Raw genomic sequence first — 18781 nt, 5'->3', positions numbered from 1 at the left:
ATCTTCAGTGAAATCCTGGAGCAGCAGCAGAGGCGGAGATAGGGTAGTCTGGATGATGGACCCCCGCTGGGTGAAGACACGCAGTGTGTGTGTGTGTGTGTGTGTGTGTGTGTGTGTGTGTGTGTGTGTGTGTGTGTGAGAGAGAGAGAGCTGAGCCGTGAAGGCTTGCTGCCATTGACTGGAGCTGAGGCTGAAATGGGAGCAAAGCGCTAAAAAAAAAACGAGCATCATCTGGCAAAATGATCACATCAGTGATCATTTCAGCGCATTAGACGTCGTTTTCAGATTAGTGAGCCCTCCTTGGACATCCACGGCTGATGCCGACGGCTTGTGACGGCGGCGCCTTTTGTCGCCAGACAGCTCGCTTTCTCTCCGGTGTGCAGATGTTGGGCTGCAGGAGGAAAAAGGCCTGAAACCTTCTGGGATGAAACAGACAGCACAATGAACGGTGGATCGGGGTCGGTAATCTGCACCTGGATACACGTCCTGTTCTGTCTCTTCGTGTCGGGGATGACATGCCATGTCAGGTGAGGGATGGAGACGAAAACAATGTGAGCTGCAAGCTGAATTCTGCCCCTGAAATCATCCTCTCAGCGAGGTACAAAGGTTTTGCTCTGAGATCCTGAAAGGGTTATTTGTCTGCTGGAGCTGGTCAGGATGGGACTAACCTGTCTCTGCTGGGGGTGAAGGACACATGTCCCCCCTGTCCCGACTGCTGGACAAGCCATGCAAAGCTATCAGGCATCTGGTATGGACGGAAATTTCACTGATGTTTCCTGGGAGTCAGGTTTTTCTGATTCAGGTCAGGACCCCGTCTGGTCGTCTACTGCCAACTGTGTGGTGAAGGTGGTGTTCATCTCTGTCATTGTGTGTGTGTCCTTGTTTGGGAATGTTGTGGTTCTGTTGGTGTTCCAGAGAAAACCTCAGCTGCTTCATGTGGCCAATCGGTTTGTCCTCAATCTCCTCCTGGCTGACCTTCTCCAGACCATACTAGTCATGCCCTTTGCCATCGCAGCCACCGTGCCAGGCGTGTGGCCGCTGGATGCCCGGCTGTGCCAGGCCCTGGTGGTACTAATGCACCTTTTTGCTTTTGCGGGGGTCAACACCATTATTGTTGTATCTGTGGATCGCTACCTTGCCATCATCCACCCTCTGTCCTATCCCACCCGCATGACCCCTCACCTGGGCACCAATCTGATCATCTGTACCTGGGTGCTCAGCTTCCTGCAGAGTACACCTCCTCTGTACGGCTGGGGGGCCATTGACTTTGACCGCCATCACAACGTGTGCTCAGTGGTCTGGTCCTCCAGCCTGTCCTACTCCGTCGTGGTGTCCACCTTTTCTTTCTGGCTGCCTGTGCTCATCATGCTTGGATGTTACTGGATGGTGTTCAGAGCAGCCCGGAGGCAGAACGCTCTTGTGCATCCCATACAGACACAATCCTACTCCCAGCCATGCCAGCAGGACTTCCAGGGACCCAGCAGTCCACAGCGACAGCCCCAGGCCCAGCCAGTAAGTTCACCAGACGGCCCCAACCCAGCCAGAGAATATCCTGTTAGAGTGAGGCACAGACGCTTCCACTACCACTGCAAGGCAGCTCGTGTAGTTTTTGTGATCATGGCCTCATATATCTTCAGCATGGGGCCTTACAGCATACTGAATACTGTATCTATGAGCACCAGAGCAGCCGTCCCCCCCTGGTTGTCCTCCCTCGCCCTTGTTCTCTTTTTTTTACAGTGCTGCCTGCATCCCTACATTTATGGCTACATGCATCGCAGTGTGAGGAAGGAATTCCTCGCTTTGCTGTGTGGGCTGTTCTGCAAACAGGGCCGTCCAAGCCAGAGCTCTGCTGTGGAGAGCTGCTTCACCACTACAGAGGGGCGCTCAGGTGCCCACCCTCACCTGCCCAGCCTGGCTGCTCGAGTCCTACCTCTGCGGACTTGGGAGGAATGCACAACATCCTCCACACCCACTTTTGAGAGGAAGTCAAGGGACAGCCGTAAAGAGACCACCTCCACCAGCATCAGCTCTGAGAGGGAGCTCACAGTCCACAGCAAACAAAGCACATAAACTGCCTTGAGGATTCATCACAAGGACCCATTTGCTTTTCATACAGTGTGACACACGTGCTAATATGCCTTCTATAAAACAGGGTCACTCAATCTGAAGTGGCAATGTAGTGCCACTTAATCATTAACATAGCAATCTTTTACCATTTTTTCATCAGTCCAAGTAATTTGAGGTCAGATAAACTTTGCTTATTCATTGTTGTATGATGAATTTCTGATGTCTGAAAAAAAGTAAGTACCTGTTGTCACCCAGGTAGAGTCTTGAGAAACAGTGGGTTTTATACGCAAATGCAGGTTTAGGAAATAGTCCTATCACATGCATAACATAAATCAGAATTTGTGAACTTGATAAGTCTTTACAATTTTAAATGTAAGCAATTACATAAAACAGGCAAACGGACTAAACCGAGTCTGTTATGGAGGCCAGCGTTTTTGGGTGTTTTTTTTTTTGTTTTTTGTTTTTTTTATCAAGACACGCTGTGCAGAGATAGAAAGTGTTATGAGTGATCAAAGTAGTTGGTGTTCTGAACGCTCCTTTAACTATGGGCCATAGAGGTCTCTGAGAAGGTATTGATCTGCAGAGTCTGTGCACGTACTCCAATTCCTTTAACTCTGTGCTATATGTTCTGTGATCCTGCCAGAGGGCAGAGAATGTCTGTCTTTGTGTTAGTGCAAGTTTCGCCTGCAACTAATGAACTCAGGTTACACTTGTGGAAAAATGAGTAGATCCCATTTTTCTGTAATTAAATCTTGTTAAACCAATGAACATAAATGTGTTTTCGTGTCGCAGTCACTCTTTTTAATCTCAAAGCGCCTTTTGAGTGAATGGGTAGGAATGTAATTAATTGTGCCTGTTAGTTAAAAAATGCACAAAGGTTTGTGATTCCCTTTTTACTGAGGGGATGGACACAGAAGTTCTTCTTAGCCACTTTGTTTTACTGTTGTTTCATTGTTGTTAAACCAAGGTGAATTCAGGCATTGTGATTCAGATTGCTGGTGTATATTTTGACTTTGTATTTGCTACCTTTATTAAGTGAGCTATCTTTTAAGGGAGTGAGTATTTCAATTGAAAAAGTAGATTGAACAGCAGTACGAGTCATATAAATCACTGTATACATGTAGATTTGTAAAGATACTTCCTGTTGCAGCATTTTTAATTAAAAAAGCTAAGAAAAATTAAAAACTGATAAAAGATAATTCCTGGAGTTGTTTAGGTCAATGATGTATTGCCAAAGGATGTCATAGTTGCATCGTGACATTATTTTCATAATTTGAAAGGTTATACAACCTCTTTTGGAGCAGTGTGGATTTGAACTTTTGTTTATTCAACAGTCCACTGAAGAAATCCATAGTATAGTATTATAAGAGACAATCAACCTTGTATACTAAGTTTGCTGGTGAGTCTTTTTTAGTGCTTTAAAACTACATATTTTTGTGATTTTTATTGTGCTTTTGTATCATTTCTCGTTGTATTACTCAATGTTGAAACTGTCTGTTGTTTAATAAAAGTGAATTATATGTTAACATTTCTAAGAGTATATTCAATTACTATTGAGGTTTTTCATATAAAAAAAAACGTCAGACGACATAAATTTTAAAGTTTCCATGAGTGTATTAATATAGCAGACTGTCCACATCAACCAATGGCTGGCCTTAGATAGTAGCAGTCTTTAAAGCATACTTACATGGAGTTTTGGAGTCTGACACAGATGATACAACGTTGTATGGAGTATGGACAATTTGGAAAGTCTGCAAAATAAACAAGTCTGTAATATTTTAAGAAATTTGTGGACATTTACATGGAAATGCTAAAAACGTGTGAATGCGCCCTCCCTTAAACAACCAATGCTCATCCCCAAACAAATGCAAAGACTATTAGATATGGCACACTGTGAAGAAAACTGGAGAGAAGATGAAACTACACCGCGAATTGTCTGTGTTAAAGCAGTAAGTTCCAGGATTCCTGCAATCACTGTATCCTCAATAATCAGTTTTTCCAAGTACACTTGTGTGGACTGTTTTGAGTTTAACCAAATATAGCTGCCCAAACTGCAGGAGCTGAGCGCTTCATAGGCAGATTTATGTCCAGACATGAGAAGTTGTGTATAAAATGTTCATACTCATTCTAGGGGCTTGAAGAAAATAACATGGCCTTCACTTTGGATTACTGCATTTATTTCAAAAAAATGTTATCACCTTGGGTGATGACTCTACACTGCTTAAAGCAAAAGGCAGCAGTGTTTTATGTAGTTACATATCAGCAAACAGTTCAGCAAACTGCTTGTTAAAATTAAAAGGGTGGATCTCATTGGTGCATATGTACTCCATCAGTAAATCATGGGCTGCGCTGATAGGTGAAGATGTCCCCTGTGCCTGATCACTGAGATCATCCTTTACATGCAACATACTGTAGCTGCAGCATTCTTCTATGACACAGATGATCTTAACCAAGCTTAACCTGTTATTAAAACTTAAGTGTAGCCATCAAATACAAGAAAATGGACGTGTACCATAGCGATGTCAGTGTTTTATATCATTTCTGGACTACAATACAAGCTGATAGTTTAAGGATTTACAGCCCCATCTTAACAAGAAGGAAAGAAAAAAAAAACAAACAAACAAAAAAAAACAACCCAAAAAACAGACTTTCATAACAGTGACAATCTTTAAGTAGAATTATCTCACTCACTCTGTACAATATATGTACATAAATGTTTCATCATTACAGTACAAGTAATGGATGAAAAACAAAATGTAGACATAATGTAAAAGAAAAAAAAAAATGCAGACCATTTTATGTTTAGAAACTTAAAATAAGAACATTTATCCTTTTCACGTTAAACCCACCAAAACAAACTTCTCATTAGGACACTGGAATTCCAACTGATTTTCAAGGCGCCACTCAAAACATAACTGGTCAACAGTGAACATTAAAATTATATATATTTATAAAGAAAACAATAGAAACATAGGTTTAAAGCACAAAAGAGGACGGGCTCTGCTCTCCAGGTTTTTTCTATTATAATGATGATTTCAATTCAGTTCATTTAGACCAATTCTTCACACAGCAGCAGTGAGGAGGCCAGTGCTGCAATCTTTCAGTCATTCCCATAGTCCTCTAGTCCACCTTGACCACACTGTAGATCTTATTTACAAACCAGAAGCAGGCGAAGAAACCAATTGTGCCTAAAGATAGAAAAGAGTGATTAGTGGGAATATTTTTATAAATATAAAGAGATAAAAGTAAGAATAACACAGGAGTAAAGAAAGCATATGCAGAATACCTTGAATCTTTTTGGAACTAATAGTGAAGCACAAACTGAAATCCATCTTGAAAAATTACTTTTGGCAGCATTGAAACTGTAATCTCCACAAAACTATAAAAACTTAATTTTGTCATGGAGACATTATATATGCATGAGCTCAGCCATTGCAGAGAAGACAGATTGTTCGAAATCCCAGATCAATTCATCTGGATTAAGTCCTATTCTACCACTCAATGGGAGCAATGATGCCCAGTCCCAAATTAACTTTTGATCAAAGTTGGAATGAGGCAAAAAGGAAACCCAACAAGAAAACCCCAAAACTTTAAAATGGCAAATGAGAGATTAGGATTATTTAGATCAAAAATGCAAGCAAGTAGGCAAACTGATAATCTTTGCCTTGAATCCTTGGATTATTTCTTGGTGATAATCTTTTGACATCTTGTCCCCCTGCTACTTACAGCTCTGTCTTAAGATAGTTTCAAACAGTGCAGCACTGACAAGGCTGGCTAGGAGGCTAACTTTTTTTTTTTTTTTTAATTTGGTGTCATGAAAGTATAACACCAGAAAATATCTGACAGTATGTTGAGCCTCATTTCTGGAAGACGTAAAGACTAGGCGTGTATTTGTGTGTTATCTAGCTCTGTATATTATCCTCTTTCCACACACCCTTCACATCGTCTGAGTGGATGTGTAAAAAAGCTTGACATGGTCAGAGGCTGCTGTTACCATGTCAACAACTGTTTTAACATGGAGACAAAGACAATGTTCTGTCTCATCCTGGCTTTGTGATAATGTGTGCGGTACACAGATCTGGACAACCTGAGGCACATAGCTGGATTTTAAGTGGAAGAACAGAAAATGTTGACTTAACGGCGGCAGTCTGGAATCCTTCGTGTATATAGACTTATTGTCTGCGCCTGTAGCTTTTGATCCACAGAACTAAAAGTAAATGAATAAATACAACTCAACTCTCTCTTGTCCAACTGTGAGGAACTGACCCAAATATGTCTGCAAAACTGGATCTGACCAACAGGGCTATAGACGATTTTCATCTCATTTCACAAAGTCTTTTATTTTCACTTCAATGACAATTGAACTGAGACGTTTGTGTCTAACCTTCATTTGACACAGAGCCTTTGTGCTGCCAGTCAAGCAATAAAAATACTTGGCTTTGAACAATTGTTACCCAACTCGCACTGACTTTTTGTTTGTGATTTACGTTACAGGAACAAGATTAAGATCCTGAGCCTTCACACCCCTCCTGAGGTGGCGTTAGCTGGTTTTGCAGCCAACAACAAGAGCAAACAAAACCATTCATACCTAGAAAACTACACACCCCTTTCTGAGCTACTGCAGCCTATATTCCACCTCCCCTAATCTATATATCAGATATAGACACAAAGGAGGGGGGTCAATTTTGTTTCTCTTCTGGTAAACGGGAGAGCCAGCATGAAAGGCAGGACAGGCTGTTGTGTTACAGTTCCGACACAGATTACAGCCAGGCTATTTAATGGCACACAGGGCAGTGGTGATTTACCAGCTTTGTTACTTCCGTGTAAACGAGCAAATGTAACATAAAAATAAGTGTTCTTAATGGCAGCATTAAGGGTTTAAAGTCTTACCCGTGAAGAGGAAGAAGATTAGGACCATAATCATGGTGTATCCAAAGTAGAGGAAGGTGCTCGCTGCTCCAATTATTTGCAGCTTGGAGAAGAAGTAATGCACAGCATAGATGAATAGATAAACTGCTGTGAAGCCGCTGGTCAGGAAGGAACGCCACCACCAGTGATAGTCCTGGAGCGAGAGAGAGAAAAAGAGAAAAAAAAAAAAAAGGGACGTTAGGCTTCAGCATATGAGGATGGATCAGATTAAATCTGCACTCTGCCGCAGAGGGAAATATAAAGATAACCCTGAGTGATATTGGTACAGTTTTGACTTATTAAAATATATAAATGATTGTTGATTATGTCAAATTAGCCTTCCTGTTTGTTCGCATCATTAATTACAGAATGTGATGTTCACAGTGAATGATGTTTTTACATGCATGTAACTAGATTATATCGGAATACTTGGGCACCTCGGCACATAGATGAAAGTAGCAGAGCAGAATTGTGGCCTCAGAGCAGGTGATGAGTAGAATAATGAAAACCAGGAACAGGAATCCAAACATGTAGTACATCTGATGAGACCTAAAAGATAAAATATATATATGTAAATTGGCGAGGAGCACCATGTAACAAATAGCTGCACCCTGCTGTGGAAAGCGTCAATCATGCAAGACAGGAGTCCCTGACAATCAGGAAAAGCAGCATTCCTGTAGTCTTACCAAATGCTGTTGAGGATGAAGAAAAGCTGGATGAAAATACATCCAAATGGCAAGATTCCACCCATGACTATCCCAGGAACAGGCTTTGTAAAGAAAGACTGCTCTGGAATTTGACGAGGGATTTGGTTTGTTCGCACTGGTTGCTCAATTGCCTGTACAGGTGCACAAAAATATTTAAATCATTATAATTCAAGTGCAGATGCATTTCCCCCACAATCAATAATTTCTACTAATAAATTATAATAATATAGGCAGGTCAACTCACAGGTTTCTTGAAACCAAAGTAGGCACCAACAAAAGTGAGGGGCACAGATATTCCAAACCACAGTGCCAAAATGGCCACCAGAGTGCCAAAAGGGATTGCTGCTGAGGAACCTTCCACCCAAAGGATCAAGTTCATCAGGAAGAAGTCAGAAAACACAATACTGGGGAAGAGAGATGCAAGACAGACAATAACAAAAGAGAAAGCTGATACATGAGTGGGAATAGTTGGTTCCATGGCACATGAGAAGATTTAAAGTGATGTCATCCATCCATCCATCAATCCATCTTCATCTGCTTATCCGAGGTCAGGTCACAGGGGAAGCAACTTCAGAAGGGAGCCCCACACTTTCCTTTCCCCGGCCACATCCACCAGCTCTGACTGGGGGATCCCGAGGCGTTCCCAGGCCAGAGTGGAGATATAATCTCTCCACCTGGTCCTCGGTCTGCCCCAGGTCCTCCTCCCAGCTGGACATGCCTGGGACACCTCCTTGCCAGATGCCAGAATCACCTCAACTGGTTCCTCTCAATGCAAAGCAGCTCTACTCTGAGCTCCTCACCCTATCTCTGAGAATGCTCATTTCGGTCCCTTGTACCCATGATCTCATTCTTTCGGTCATAATCCAGTTCTCATGACCATAGGTGAAGGTAGAAACGAAGATTGACCTGAAGATTGAGAGCTTCGCTTTCCGGCTCAGCTCTCTTTTTGTCACAGCAGTGTGACACGCCAACTGCAGTATCACTCCTGCTGCTTCAAGTAATGTCGCTCAAGGGTATGAATAAAGCAAAAATAAATAAATAAATAAAAATTAAAAAAGACAAAAGTGAGCTTACCCTGGGCACAGAAGTGCTGTCAGCAAAACATTTGTCTTCCACTTTTCACCTCCAAAAGCTGAAAATAGTAATGACTTTGATGAAAAGATTATAATAAGGAAGACACCACTGAATAAGACTGTATCAACTGCTGAGGCCTTAGTCAACTTTGTTGTCAGGTTCTCATTGGGCTCTTACTTTTGTAAAGACGTGCTGACACATAACCAGCAGGTGTTCCCAGCAGTACCCAGAGGACCACAGCACATGTCATGAGGGCCCCTCTGTTGGCTGGTGACAGAAAGCCCAGGCAGGCGAGGACTGTGATGGACAGACATCATCAGTTGATTTATTCATTTACCAGCACAATCACAAATGATATAATAAGTATCAATGCAAAAAGAACTTTTGAGGCTTCTACTTTTAGTGCAATAATACCACAATCAGCTTAAACCTAATATGGAAAAATATACAATTTTGAGTTGACAATGTGCATGCCTTATATGCATTTCATTTATGATTCACTTTGAGTATCTAAAAATTGTATTGCATGTTACAGTAAAAAGTGTAAAATAGTCCTTACAGAGAGTGATGAAGGTCATGATGAAAATCTGGGTGCCTTGTCCAAGGAACACAGACAACAACATGCCTTTCCTGGGTGGACGGAAAACATCTCCATGCACTTGCTTCCACCCTGACTCCTCCTGTGCATCTTCCTGAGAGGGAAGGCAGACACCCAAACAGCCACAATCACAATCAAGATATTGCTTAAAATTTGCAAATATTAAGTTAAAATGTTAACCAACCACCAATGAACAATACTCATAATTTCACACCTTCTAGCAAAGCAAAATAAGGTGAAGATTGGGAAGACCTGATTTACCAAAAGCTATAAATTTTCATGGGGAAAAAAAAAAAAAAATCAAACCACGAATTCTTTGGGTACAGGCCCCTTTGCATGTTTAAAAAGATATCCACACCACATTTTGCCTTTTCTTCTAATGTGCCACACCCAAACACCAGATTCAATAACCACAAACAGCTTTCTTCAAAGCAGCTCTCGAAAAGCTTACATAGGGTAGAGTGAATTTTTCCAAGGACGATGGAAGTTTTATCAAGTCTGCCTGTGAAATGTAATACAATATATATATAATTTGGGGTATTGTATATCTAGTCTGTCAGGTGGTATGTCAAACTGCAGAGTTACAGCAATAACCATATAAATATGATTTTAAAAAATTACTTGTTAACATTATGATAGTGTCAGCTGAATTCCAATAATTTATTTCACTATCCAATAAAGGAAAATTGAGCACAAGCAGACATTAAATGCTTTGAATCTTAATGGCACTAAATCAAAATCTGGTCATTTAGGAAAATACAAGCCTGCATACCAAAGTTCCTAGAAAGATGTTTCTTGAGAATATCAAGTTTTATCCAAAATGATACCATCTCCCTTGAATAGCCAGTTCTTACAATGACAACATAGTGCACTACCATGCATAAATGAATTGTTTATAAATAAGATATGAAACTTAAAGAGCATGGTATCAAGAAGTCACCAAATGTATGAAAATCTCTAAATCAGCTATAGCTGAGAGAACTCAAAAATGACTTTACCTGGTCCACTTGGTTGTATCGGGCAATGTCCTTGTGCAGGGTTCTCAGCATGATCATGGCAACCATGCCAGACAGGAAGAGAACAATGACCAAGGAGTTCATGATACTGGAAAAAACACAGAAATACTGCAGTTAAGTTAACAAGAAACTAGGGGCCATTAAGTTTCAGGGCTTGGGTGTTTCTTTGGTGCACAATGTGAAAAATGTCCTCATACCTAAACCACTGGATGTTGGTGTGAGGCATGGACACTAGGATGTAGTCCCACCTACTGGCCCATTTAATTAAATTGTTTTTCTGTTAAAGCAAATAAATATACTGGTTAAAACACTGCACACAAAATGATCTTTTTCCCAGTTTCATAGTTCCGCAGAAATTGTTGTGTTAGTTACGTATAATTTGTTACATTTAAAATTGGTCATACACTTCAGAGGCCTACCTCGAATTTAACAGAGTAGGAGTAAACGATCGAGACATCACTATCAAATTCTCCAGGGACCTCCATTGGGTTACCTCCATCACAGTTTGGGTTTTTCTCATCAGAATGCTTGATACTGTTGTGCAAAAACAAGAAAAAAAAATAATTTAGGCAAAATTGTTGTGTCAGTCACTCAATTGCACCATAATGGGAGTGTACAGATTCAACATAACCTTAAAATGAAAATATGAAATCATATCTACTGCAGCTCCTATGAAACAACTTTCACCTCTTTGGCTCTAAAGTGGCAGCGACCAGCCGAGCCCCACTCCATCCTTCTTCTTCACTGTGGTAAGTGATCTTGATGTCCACATGATTGAAGACGTAAAAGGTGTTCTTCTTGTTGAACTCAGACTGACAAAGAAAGTCTTACTCAAAATCAAGTACTCAGATTTATCACTGTAACATTTAATTACAAGTATCTAATTTGTTCTTGATAATCTTCTGTGTTGAAATCAAACAGAATAATCCTGTCAAATTGGTAAATAACCTTTCTGAAACATGTTTGACAAAAAAATAAATAAAAATCTCGAGTACAAATTAAAAGAAAGAAATCACAACTCACATTAATGACACAAGCATCTTTAGGTTTGCCACCTGGCGTAACAAGGCAGCCAATTGGAAAGCCAGGGTTGCAGTACTTCTGACCATCTTCCACATCATAGCACCATGTCACTGGCATGTTGTCAATTATCCTAAAGAAATATTTTGTGAACCTTAACCTTTTTAACCAGATTTGTTCATTTCTGCTAATTCTGTTTTTCTGCAGTCCTCCATCTCCCATATAAACTGCATATATTACAAATAATGGCAGTCACAAATAAGGCATTGTATGCCAAAGCTGATTCTTCTTTACGCACCAGTGATGCTGGTAGTTCAGCTGCATTCCCATCTTAAGAAAATCCAGTTTGGTTGTATCTTCCTGGGTGCCCTTTTTATACGTCTTTGTGCACACCGCTCTGCATTTGACTTCTTCATTAAAGTTGAACTGGAAAGGGCAGATGAATCATGTTTAAGCAAGACAGTTAAACAAATACATCTGACACGGAACTGGAAATTAACAACACTGTAACACACCTTGTATGGTGAGGACTCAATTCGTTCACCAAACAGCACCTGGCCGAGGTTCTCAGAAGGCCTCATTTCCTTGGCATCTTTGCAAAAGTCGAACCTTTAACAACACCAGCAGTGATACACACAATGAGCCGGCGGTAATAAACTGGAAGATATAGATCAGAAATACTACACAACCTGCAACAGACAGACACTAAATAATACTTACACGTCATATTCATAAGGCAGGACTGACTCCACTGAGTCCAAGCGATTGACAAACAGTTGAATCTTTGTCTGCAAATGTCCCAAAACACTTTCTTTAGTATATTGTATAGTAGTATAGTATATTCGTCTCACAAACTCAGTCGGCGGGTCAAAGCAGCTAAAACTTGCGCGACAAGTACTGAGAAGTTAACAGGCCAAGACGTGAAATCAGAAATAAGGCGGTAGCAGCGTACAAAATACCCGACTCACCATGAAGGTCAGGCCATAAAAACTGGGATATTTTGCATTGCTGATGCTGGCCAGCGCCGTCAAAAGTCGGTTACGCCAGCGCTGCATCAGACATTAAAACTGTGTTCCGGCATCAAGAAATAGCCGGGGCCTACTGAGCCCACCGGGCTACGAGCAAGGTTTAAAAAAAAACAAACTAACTAATTCACACAGCCACATACCCCCAACTTCAACACAGCCTTCACTACTTTGCACACGGAAAATGACTTTTGTAAATGCACCATACCTGACAATCGTCGCCACCTTTACTGTCTTGACAAAAACTCACTGGGGCTAAACCCGGAAGATAAAACGCCGAGCACGAACAGAAACATGAGACCAGCGAATAAACCAGCACAAAACCGAAGTGTGTCCGCCTCTTCATTGTGTCGCGGACACGGATCTTCGAGGATGTGATATACTTGTATCAAGGGAGAGTATTTTGCCTTTAAAGAAAGGTAATGCTTTCCAGCTTTTCGCGATAGGTTGGGTCTGCCCGCTCGGCTAGCAGCAGCTAAGCTGACCTGCCAACATTGGTGACGTTCAGCTACACTTCGTCCAAGAGGCTAACACCGGAAGTTAAAGATGTTTCCTTCTGAATAAATATTAATACTAAGTAATCCGTGAAGTATGTTCGGTTTATGACTGTGTAGTCATTTTTTTGAACGTATAGATCATTTGAAGGTGTTTTGTGTAAAACACGGTAAAGGCAGGATCATTTAAATTGAACAATAGAGCAATACCCACGGCAATAATAGTTTTACTTTGAAAGTCAAAAATCGGATGTAATGTATATCCGGATAGGATCGATATCTTGTAACTAATACTGACGTTGCTTATCAATACTGAGATAAACAAACTTGCTTTGTTCATTTGTGAAATTGTATTTGCTTGACACCACATAGATTTGAGAAAAACGCCTTATAATATAAAGTGAAATGAAAGGATTGCACCGCATCTCAAACAGAAGATATTAGTATTTTATATATAAAAAAAAAACATAAACATTTAACATAGTTATGTGGCGACCAAGATGGATACTGACACATATTATAAACTCAAGTTCTCTTATTTCAACTTCTTCTGAATTGCATTTTTGAGTTACTTTGTTTTTAATGTAAACATATTCACTATTTAAGTAATATCCTCAAGGAGACTTTTAAAGCATGCAATTGTATTTGAGTAGTGAGTATAGTATAGTATTAATATAGTGTATATCCTACTTCATCGGAAGTAATCGTTAACTACTATTAAAGTATCAAAGATAATAAGGTAAAATAACTATCAAACAGAAGTTCCTATTTACATTAAAATGCTGCAAGTTACTACTTCAGTAGTCATATTCCAAGCTATTCATTTCAAGAAAACGTTACTTCTGTAAAGCTGATGACACAAGTTAGACACACACACAAAGTGGGTTGATACTACGCTCTGGCCACCGTAAATAAGTTGTTTCCAACTAATAGAAAAAGCGGATATGATGAAATCTGAACCTTTCCGAAACACATATCATGATTATTAAGGAATGTAATTGAATTGAAAAAACAAGAGGTGTCCAGCACTTTAACTTGCAATCAATTAATTATTCATAGACTCTAGAAGCTTCTATAAAGAAGGACATATAACTTTTAAATGCCAAGTTTACCAGATAATCGATCTTATTGCGAAAAACCAAAACCAACCGATGATGAATACTAATATAAAGCTCAGTGTTTGCACATGTAAATTTATCTTGCGTTTATATCCGCAAACAAAAGGAATAAAATGTTGATAGCCGCGTTGGCCTGTAGAGGGCGATGTTGCCAAGTGGAGCAGTACAGCAGATCCGCTGTACCGGAAGCGGAGCGGAAGAAGAAGGCGGGGATGGGCGGGAGGGAAGCTGTTGTTCACCATAACTCACCCAAAGCGAAGCTGCGGCGCACTTCGGTCATCTACCCGCCAGCCGCTAGCGTTCACACTTTATCCGGCCTCCACCGTAGTTTTGTCGTCCGCGTCTTAAAGTGAGCGTGTCGCAACACAAGTGAAGCTCACCTGGAAGTTGCTGGAAGAGTTGGTAGCCAGCGTTGGCTGAGTAAGTAACTCCAACCGCTGGCACGTTTTTCGCCATTTTGCGCATTCAACAGCCCCAGACGTTCGCCAGCAGCAAGGTATTGATCATAGGACTGTCTGGTTGTTGGGGGCAAATTCAAAGCCGTATGCTCATCCGCAAGGCCTGTAAATCTAAATTTTATTTGCATGTTGTAGGATTTTGCAGCATGGCTGAGGCAGACCGACCGGGGAAGCTCTTCATCGGTGGGCTGAACACAGAGACCACCGAGAAGGCCTTGGAACAGTACTTCAGCAAATATGGCAGGATTGTGGAAGGTGTGAATGGAGCCACTGTTTGGCCATTTTATTCTTAGTAATTAACTTTGGATAAAACATTGAGCTTTAGAAACGCAATACGGTTCAGCGTGTTTCTCCAGTAGCTCAGTTTTTAGTGACCAACGCTTGTGTATATATGTTACATATATATATTTATATATATATATATATATATATATATATGTGTGTGTGTGTGTGCATACCATACATACATATACACATATATATATATTTGTACTTGATTGTATAAAGAAAGCGTGTGTCCTCACCTGGCTGTAGTTATTAAGATGTTCTTTTATTGGGACACAACTTCGTCTTGAGACTTTTATATTAATCTGTGAATTTATCATCGTTATCATTTGTGTGCAAAGTGGATTTGATGTAATTTCTGGAACAGGTTGAGCAGCCTTTTTTCCGTATTATTTTATTACGATGTATCTTTGTACATGAACACCTGAATCGTACTTTTATTTTACTTTTACTGCCTGTTATCACCTAATATGACCCTTATTCTCGGCTTACCAAATTGCAGAGGACTCAGAGTCCCATGAAAAGTTTGACAGAAAGTCGGGTTGAAGGAAACCTTTGAACTGTGCAGGCAGAATGTTTGTTAAAATGTGGAACCAAAGGCCTTTGTTGCTATGTGTAGCTAACACTGTGAAATGGGCTGTCTCTATTTTATTAGCGAACAACGTAATCAGCTTGAGATATTGGTCACAGAGTACAAATGCTTTTCTAAATTCTAATTCTGTCATTTCAGTGCTTTTGATGAAGGACCGGGAAACAAACAAATCAAGAGGATTTGCATTTGTTACTTTCGAAAGTCCCGCTGATGCAAAGGATGCAGCACGAGAGATGAATGGAAAGGTAGTGCTCACTTTAACCAGTAAGAGAGTTAAAGAGATTTACTTGAAACTGTGACTGAAACTGTAATTTTCCATTTACAGTCTCTTGATGGCAAGCCCATCAAGGTTGAGCAAGCTACAAAGCCTCAGTTTGAGAGTGGTGGCAGACGAGGGCCTCCACCCATGCACTCTCGCAGTCGTGGTCCACCCAGAGGCCCCCGTGGTTCTAGGGGAGGCCCTGGTGGTATGAGGGGCCCGCCATCAAGAGGTATATATTTTTTTGTCTATTTTATTAATTAGTTATGTAGTATCATAGCAGCTTTACAATCTATTTAAGTGGGTTCAATATTAATATTTCAATGTTCTGTATGTGAAGACTATTACGATAATGGAGGGAATTCAGAACCCTTCTTCAAAGGAATGTCCTCCAGAGGCCCCCCACCTCTGAAAAGAGGACCCCCCGTACGTAATGGAGGCCCCCCGCCCAAGAGGTCTGCCCCATCTGGTCCAATGAGCAGGCGTAAGTATGAGGCATTCATGTTGGTGCTTCAATTTAAATGCACCCAGAGTTTACAGTTCCTGGATACGCACTGGTTCCCCCACTCCACATGGACTAGAACAGATTTGATAGTGTCAAAGGGTAATTAGTGATTAATAAACCACATTGCTATTGCTACCTTTTATCTAGCACCTATGTCACGGGATCGGGACCCTTATGGGCCACCCCCTCCTCGAAGAGACTCTATGATGTCAAGAAGGGATGATTATCCATCACCGCGAGATGACCACTATAACTCAAAAGACAGGTAGGAAATGTTGTATTTAACAGTGTCAGTCGTTTCTACAAGTCCTGTAAGTTTCTGAAATTTTGGGGATAAAACAGGAAATCCCCCCCCCCCCCCCCAAAAAAAAAAAAAAAAAAAAAAAAGTTTTTGCTATCTATAGAGGGCACTCCACTTACCATTTAAAATTTCTTTAGTGAAATTGGAATAAATAAACTGCAATTGCTCTATTGCTCTTAGGTACACATCAAATATAAATTGTCTTGAATTTGGTATTCTATGATTTCAATAACTATCTCAATTGTGTTGTCAGCTACCAAATGAGACGTTATAAATAACATCATAGTCATAGTAAAGTCATAGTTCTCGAGTTAATTGTGTTATGTTTCACAGCTACTCCAGTCGGGATTATAATTCCAGAGATTCGAGGGACTATGGACCTCCTCCCAGAGACTACTCATACAGAGAGTACTCCAATTCCAGTTCCAGAGATGACTATGGCTCAATGTCAAGAGGATACAGGTAACTATATGAATTGATATAAAAAAAATAATATAAATGTGATCATGTCACATTTGAGCATCGAATAACAATTGTCTCTACTGTGCAGTGATCGCGATGGATATGGTGGAGGTCGGGAACCCAGAAGCTACATGGACCGTCCGAGTGGTGGTTCCTACCGAGATTCATATGATGGTTATGGTAAGATACGAGTCCATGCATACAACAACAAATTACCGCTGTGGCACAAAGATCTGCAAAGAAAACCGACCAGATCATAGCACTGACTACCGCAATCTCGAGTTGAGTCACGAGAAGCTGCAGTTTTTTTCCCACCCCAGTGGAAATTGCAGACAGCTTCTTTAAACATTATTCCCCACCACTTTGCTGCATTTCTGTCCTGCACTCTTAGTTAAAGATCTTCATGCTATGAGAAATACATGACCATTGGCACCTCAACTTCGAAACTAAATTATACTCAAGAACTGGGTCTTCATATCTCTGTCCCAATTTCTGCTGCATTCAAAAGAATCAGTGTTTGTCAATATCATGCAGAAATAATGCAAAATCCCAAAGTTTCCCAGAGAGTTTGCAACCATAAGGAACCCCATAAAGTCCTTGGAAACATCTGTGTACCACTCAATGTGTGTTGCCTAGCAAAACACTCCCTCAAGGAGTAACCTTCACAAATCCAACAAGACAACTCTGAGTACCTCGTCCTTACCCTGCAGTTCTAACTCTTGGATCTCTAAAAGGAAAATGGCTTCTCAAATCAATGGCATGCTGAAATGGGCAACACTGCCCATTTACTCCCTGTGCTTGGATGTATTACTACCCGTATCAACTAAATTAAGCAAAATTTAAGGCCGATATCATGATGGGACATTTACACGTCATCCATTAAATTTATGTCACAGAATAGATTCTATTGGCAAAAAATGAGCACTTGACAGTGCAAGAAAATGTATAAATTAAACCTTGCCAATTACCTGACCCATTGACCCTGCAGGTAACTCTCGCAGCGCCCCACCTTCACGGGGCCCCCCACCATCCTATGGTGGAAGCAGTGGAAGCAGTCGTTACGATGACTATGGCAGCAGTTCCCGGGATGGCTATGGCAGTCGTGACAGTTACCCCAGCAGTCGGAGTGACCCATATCCACCTAGCCGTGGTGAGCGAATGGGCAGACAAGAGAGGGGCCCGGCTCCCCCTGTCGAGAGAGGCTACCCTCCTCGTGATTCATACAGCAGCTCAAGTCGTGGAGGGCCACGTGGTGGCCGCGGTGGCAATCGAGCTGATAGGGGAATGGCTCGCAGCAGATACTGAACTGAACTCGGAAATCATATTAAAGCAAACGTTAGAATCCGTGAACACAGCACGTGTTTTGGAAGAACTCTGACAACAAGACAACTTAGCCATGTCTGAATCTGTGGAATATGAAGCTTAGCTTTGAATTGTACCTTGACTTTCCCAGTTTTTTTTTTTTTTTTTTTTTATGTGTAAAAGTTTTTTGGGTTTTTTGTTGTTGTTTTTAGTAATTTTCTTGCTCATGTAACAGTACAGTTACCAAGTGAGTGTTAGTTTTTGTACATTCAGTGCTGTTGGAATCTGCAATGCCCTATAAGTCTGGCTTTCCTACTCTAATAAAAGCTTTTAGTTGTATCCTGACCATTGCTCATCGATTTTGAAAACAAGACCAGCGTCAGTAACATAAATTTTAAGTGACCTCATGATCTCCTTTTAAAAAAAAAAAAAAAAAAAAAACAACAACAACAAAACAAAGTTGTCATTAAAGCCTAGGTGAGTCTCTGCTCGTGTTATACAAATAGCCAAGTGGCTTCAGTTCATTCTTAACACACATGTGCTTCCAAATGGACTCTACTGTTTTCAAGGGTCAGGCAAATGTCACTGTC

The 18781-nt window shown here is 40.8% G+C and overlaps 3 protein-coding genes across 5 annotated transcripts; 2 read left to right on the top strand and 1 right to left on the bottom strand.

Annotated features, from left to right (window-relative positions):
• Positions 1 to 726: 726 nt before the first annotated feature.
• gpr101 (G protein-coupled receptor 101) lies at positions 727 to 2070 on the top strand. Its single transcript, XM_029513139.1, has one exon. The coding sequence runs from the start codon at positions 727 to 729 to the stop codon at positions 2068 to 2070; it is 1344 nt and encodes a 447-aa protein (XP_029368999.1).
• A 2511-nt stretch (positions 2071 to 4581) lies between these two features.
• tm9sf5 (transmembrane 9 superfamily protein member 5) lies at positions 4582 to 12918 on the bottom strand. Of its 2 annotated transcripts, XM_029512918.1 has the most exons (18): positions 12624 to 12918; positions 12111 to 12178; positions 11906 to 11999; positions 11689 to 11816; positions 11394 to 11523; positions 11058 to 11182; positions 10790 to 10904; positions 10568 to 10647; positions 10353 to 10458; positions 9806 to 9856; positions 9316 to 9448; positions 8934 to 9053; positions 8757 to 8814; positions 7927 to 8086; positions 7662 to 7813; positions 7413 to 7524; positions 6958 to 7129; positions 4582 to 5255 (listed from the first exon to the last, which is right to left on the bottom strand). In XM_029512918.1, exons 1-18 carry the CDS (start codon positions 12759 to 12761, stop codon positions 5188 to 5190), a joined length of 2010 nt encoding a protein of 669 aa, XP_029368778.1. In that variant the 5' UTR covers positions 12762 to 12918; the 3' UTR covers positions 4582 to 5187. The 2 variants fall into 2 exon arrangements, with proteins under 2 accessions (XP_029368778.1, XP_029368779.1); XM_029512919.1 differs by lacking the exon at positions 9806 to 9856.
• Positions 12919 to 14252: 1334 nt separating this feature from the next.
• On the top strand, positions 14253 to 18610 carry rbmx (RNA binding motif protein X-linked). Of its 2 annotated transcripts, none has more exons than XM_029512799.1 (9): positions 14253 to 14447; positions 14621 to 14740; positions 15501 to 15607; positions 15688 to 15853; positions 15962 to 16105; positions 16274 to 16391; positions 16761 to 16889; positions 16978 to 17069; positions 17878 to 18610. In XM_029512799.1, the coding sequence occupies exons 2-9, from the start codon at positions 14632 to 14634 to the stop codon at positions 18192 to 18194; spliced, it is 1182 nt and encodes a 393-aa protein (XP_029368659.1). In that variant the 5' UTR covers positions 14253 to 14447; positions 14621 to 14631; the 3' UTR covers positions 18195 to 18610. The 2 variants fall into 2 exon arrangements, with proteins under 2 accessions (XP_029368659.1, XP_029368658.1); XM_029512798.1 differs by having other exon boundaries at positions 14253 to 14523.
• Positions 18611 to 18781: the final 171 nt, after the last annotated feature.

This window comes from Echeneis naucrates, chromosome 10, assembly GCF_900963305.1.
Source record: "Echeneis naucrates chromosome 10, fEcheNa1.1, whole genome shotgun sequence".
NCBI classification, from domain to species: domain Eukaryota; kingdom Metazoa; phylum Chordata; class Actinopteri; order Carangiformes; family Echeneidae; genus Echeneis; species Echeneis naucrates.
Note: the sequence above shows the minus strand (reverse complement) of the source record. Positions and strands in the feature narration are given on the sequence as shown.

What these genes read in the sequence shown, in the direction of transcription:
- gpr101 (XM_029513139.1), top strand. Translation starts at nt 727, where the DNA reads ATGCAAAGCTATCAGGCATCTGGTATGGACGGAAATTTCACTGATGTT.
- tm9sf5 (XM_029512918.1), bottom strand. Translation starts at nt 12,761, where the DNA reads ATGAAGAGGCGGACACACTTCGGTTTTGTGCTGGTTTATTCGCTGGTC. An exon ending in TTGAGTCCTCACCATACAAG is followed by an intron (nt 11,817 to 11,905) that starts GTGTGTTACAGT and finishes TGCCCTTTCCAG; the next exon opens with TTCAACTTTAATGAAGAAGT. An exon ending in CCTACTCTGTTAAATTCGAG is followed by an intron (nt 10,648 to 10,789) that starts GTAGGCCTCTGA and finishes TTGCTTTAACAG; the next exon opens with AAAAACAATTTAATTAAATG.
- rbmx (XM_029512799.1), top strand. Translation starts at nt 14,632, where the DNA reads ATGGCTGAGGCAGACCGACCGGGGAAGCTCTTCATCGGTGGGCTGAAC. An exon ending in TCAATGTCAAGAGGATACAG is followed by an intron (nt 16,890 to 16,977) that starts GTAACTATATGA and finishes TCTACTGTGCAG; the next exon opens with TGATCGCGATGGATATGGTG. An exon ending in AGATTCATATGATGGTTATG is followed by an intron (nt 17,070 to 17,877) that starts GTAAGATACGAG and finishes TTGACCCTGCAG; the next exon opens with GTAACTCTCGCAGCGCCCCA.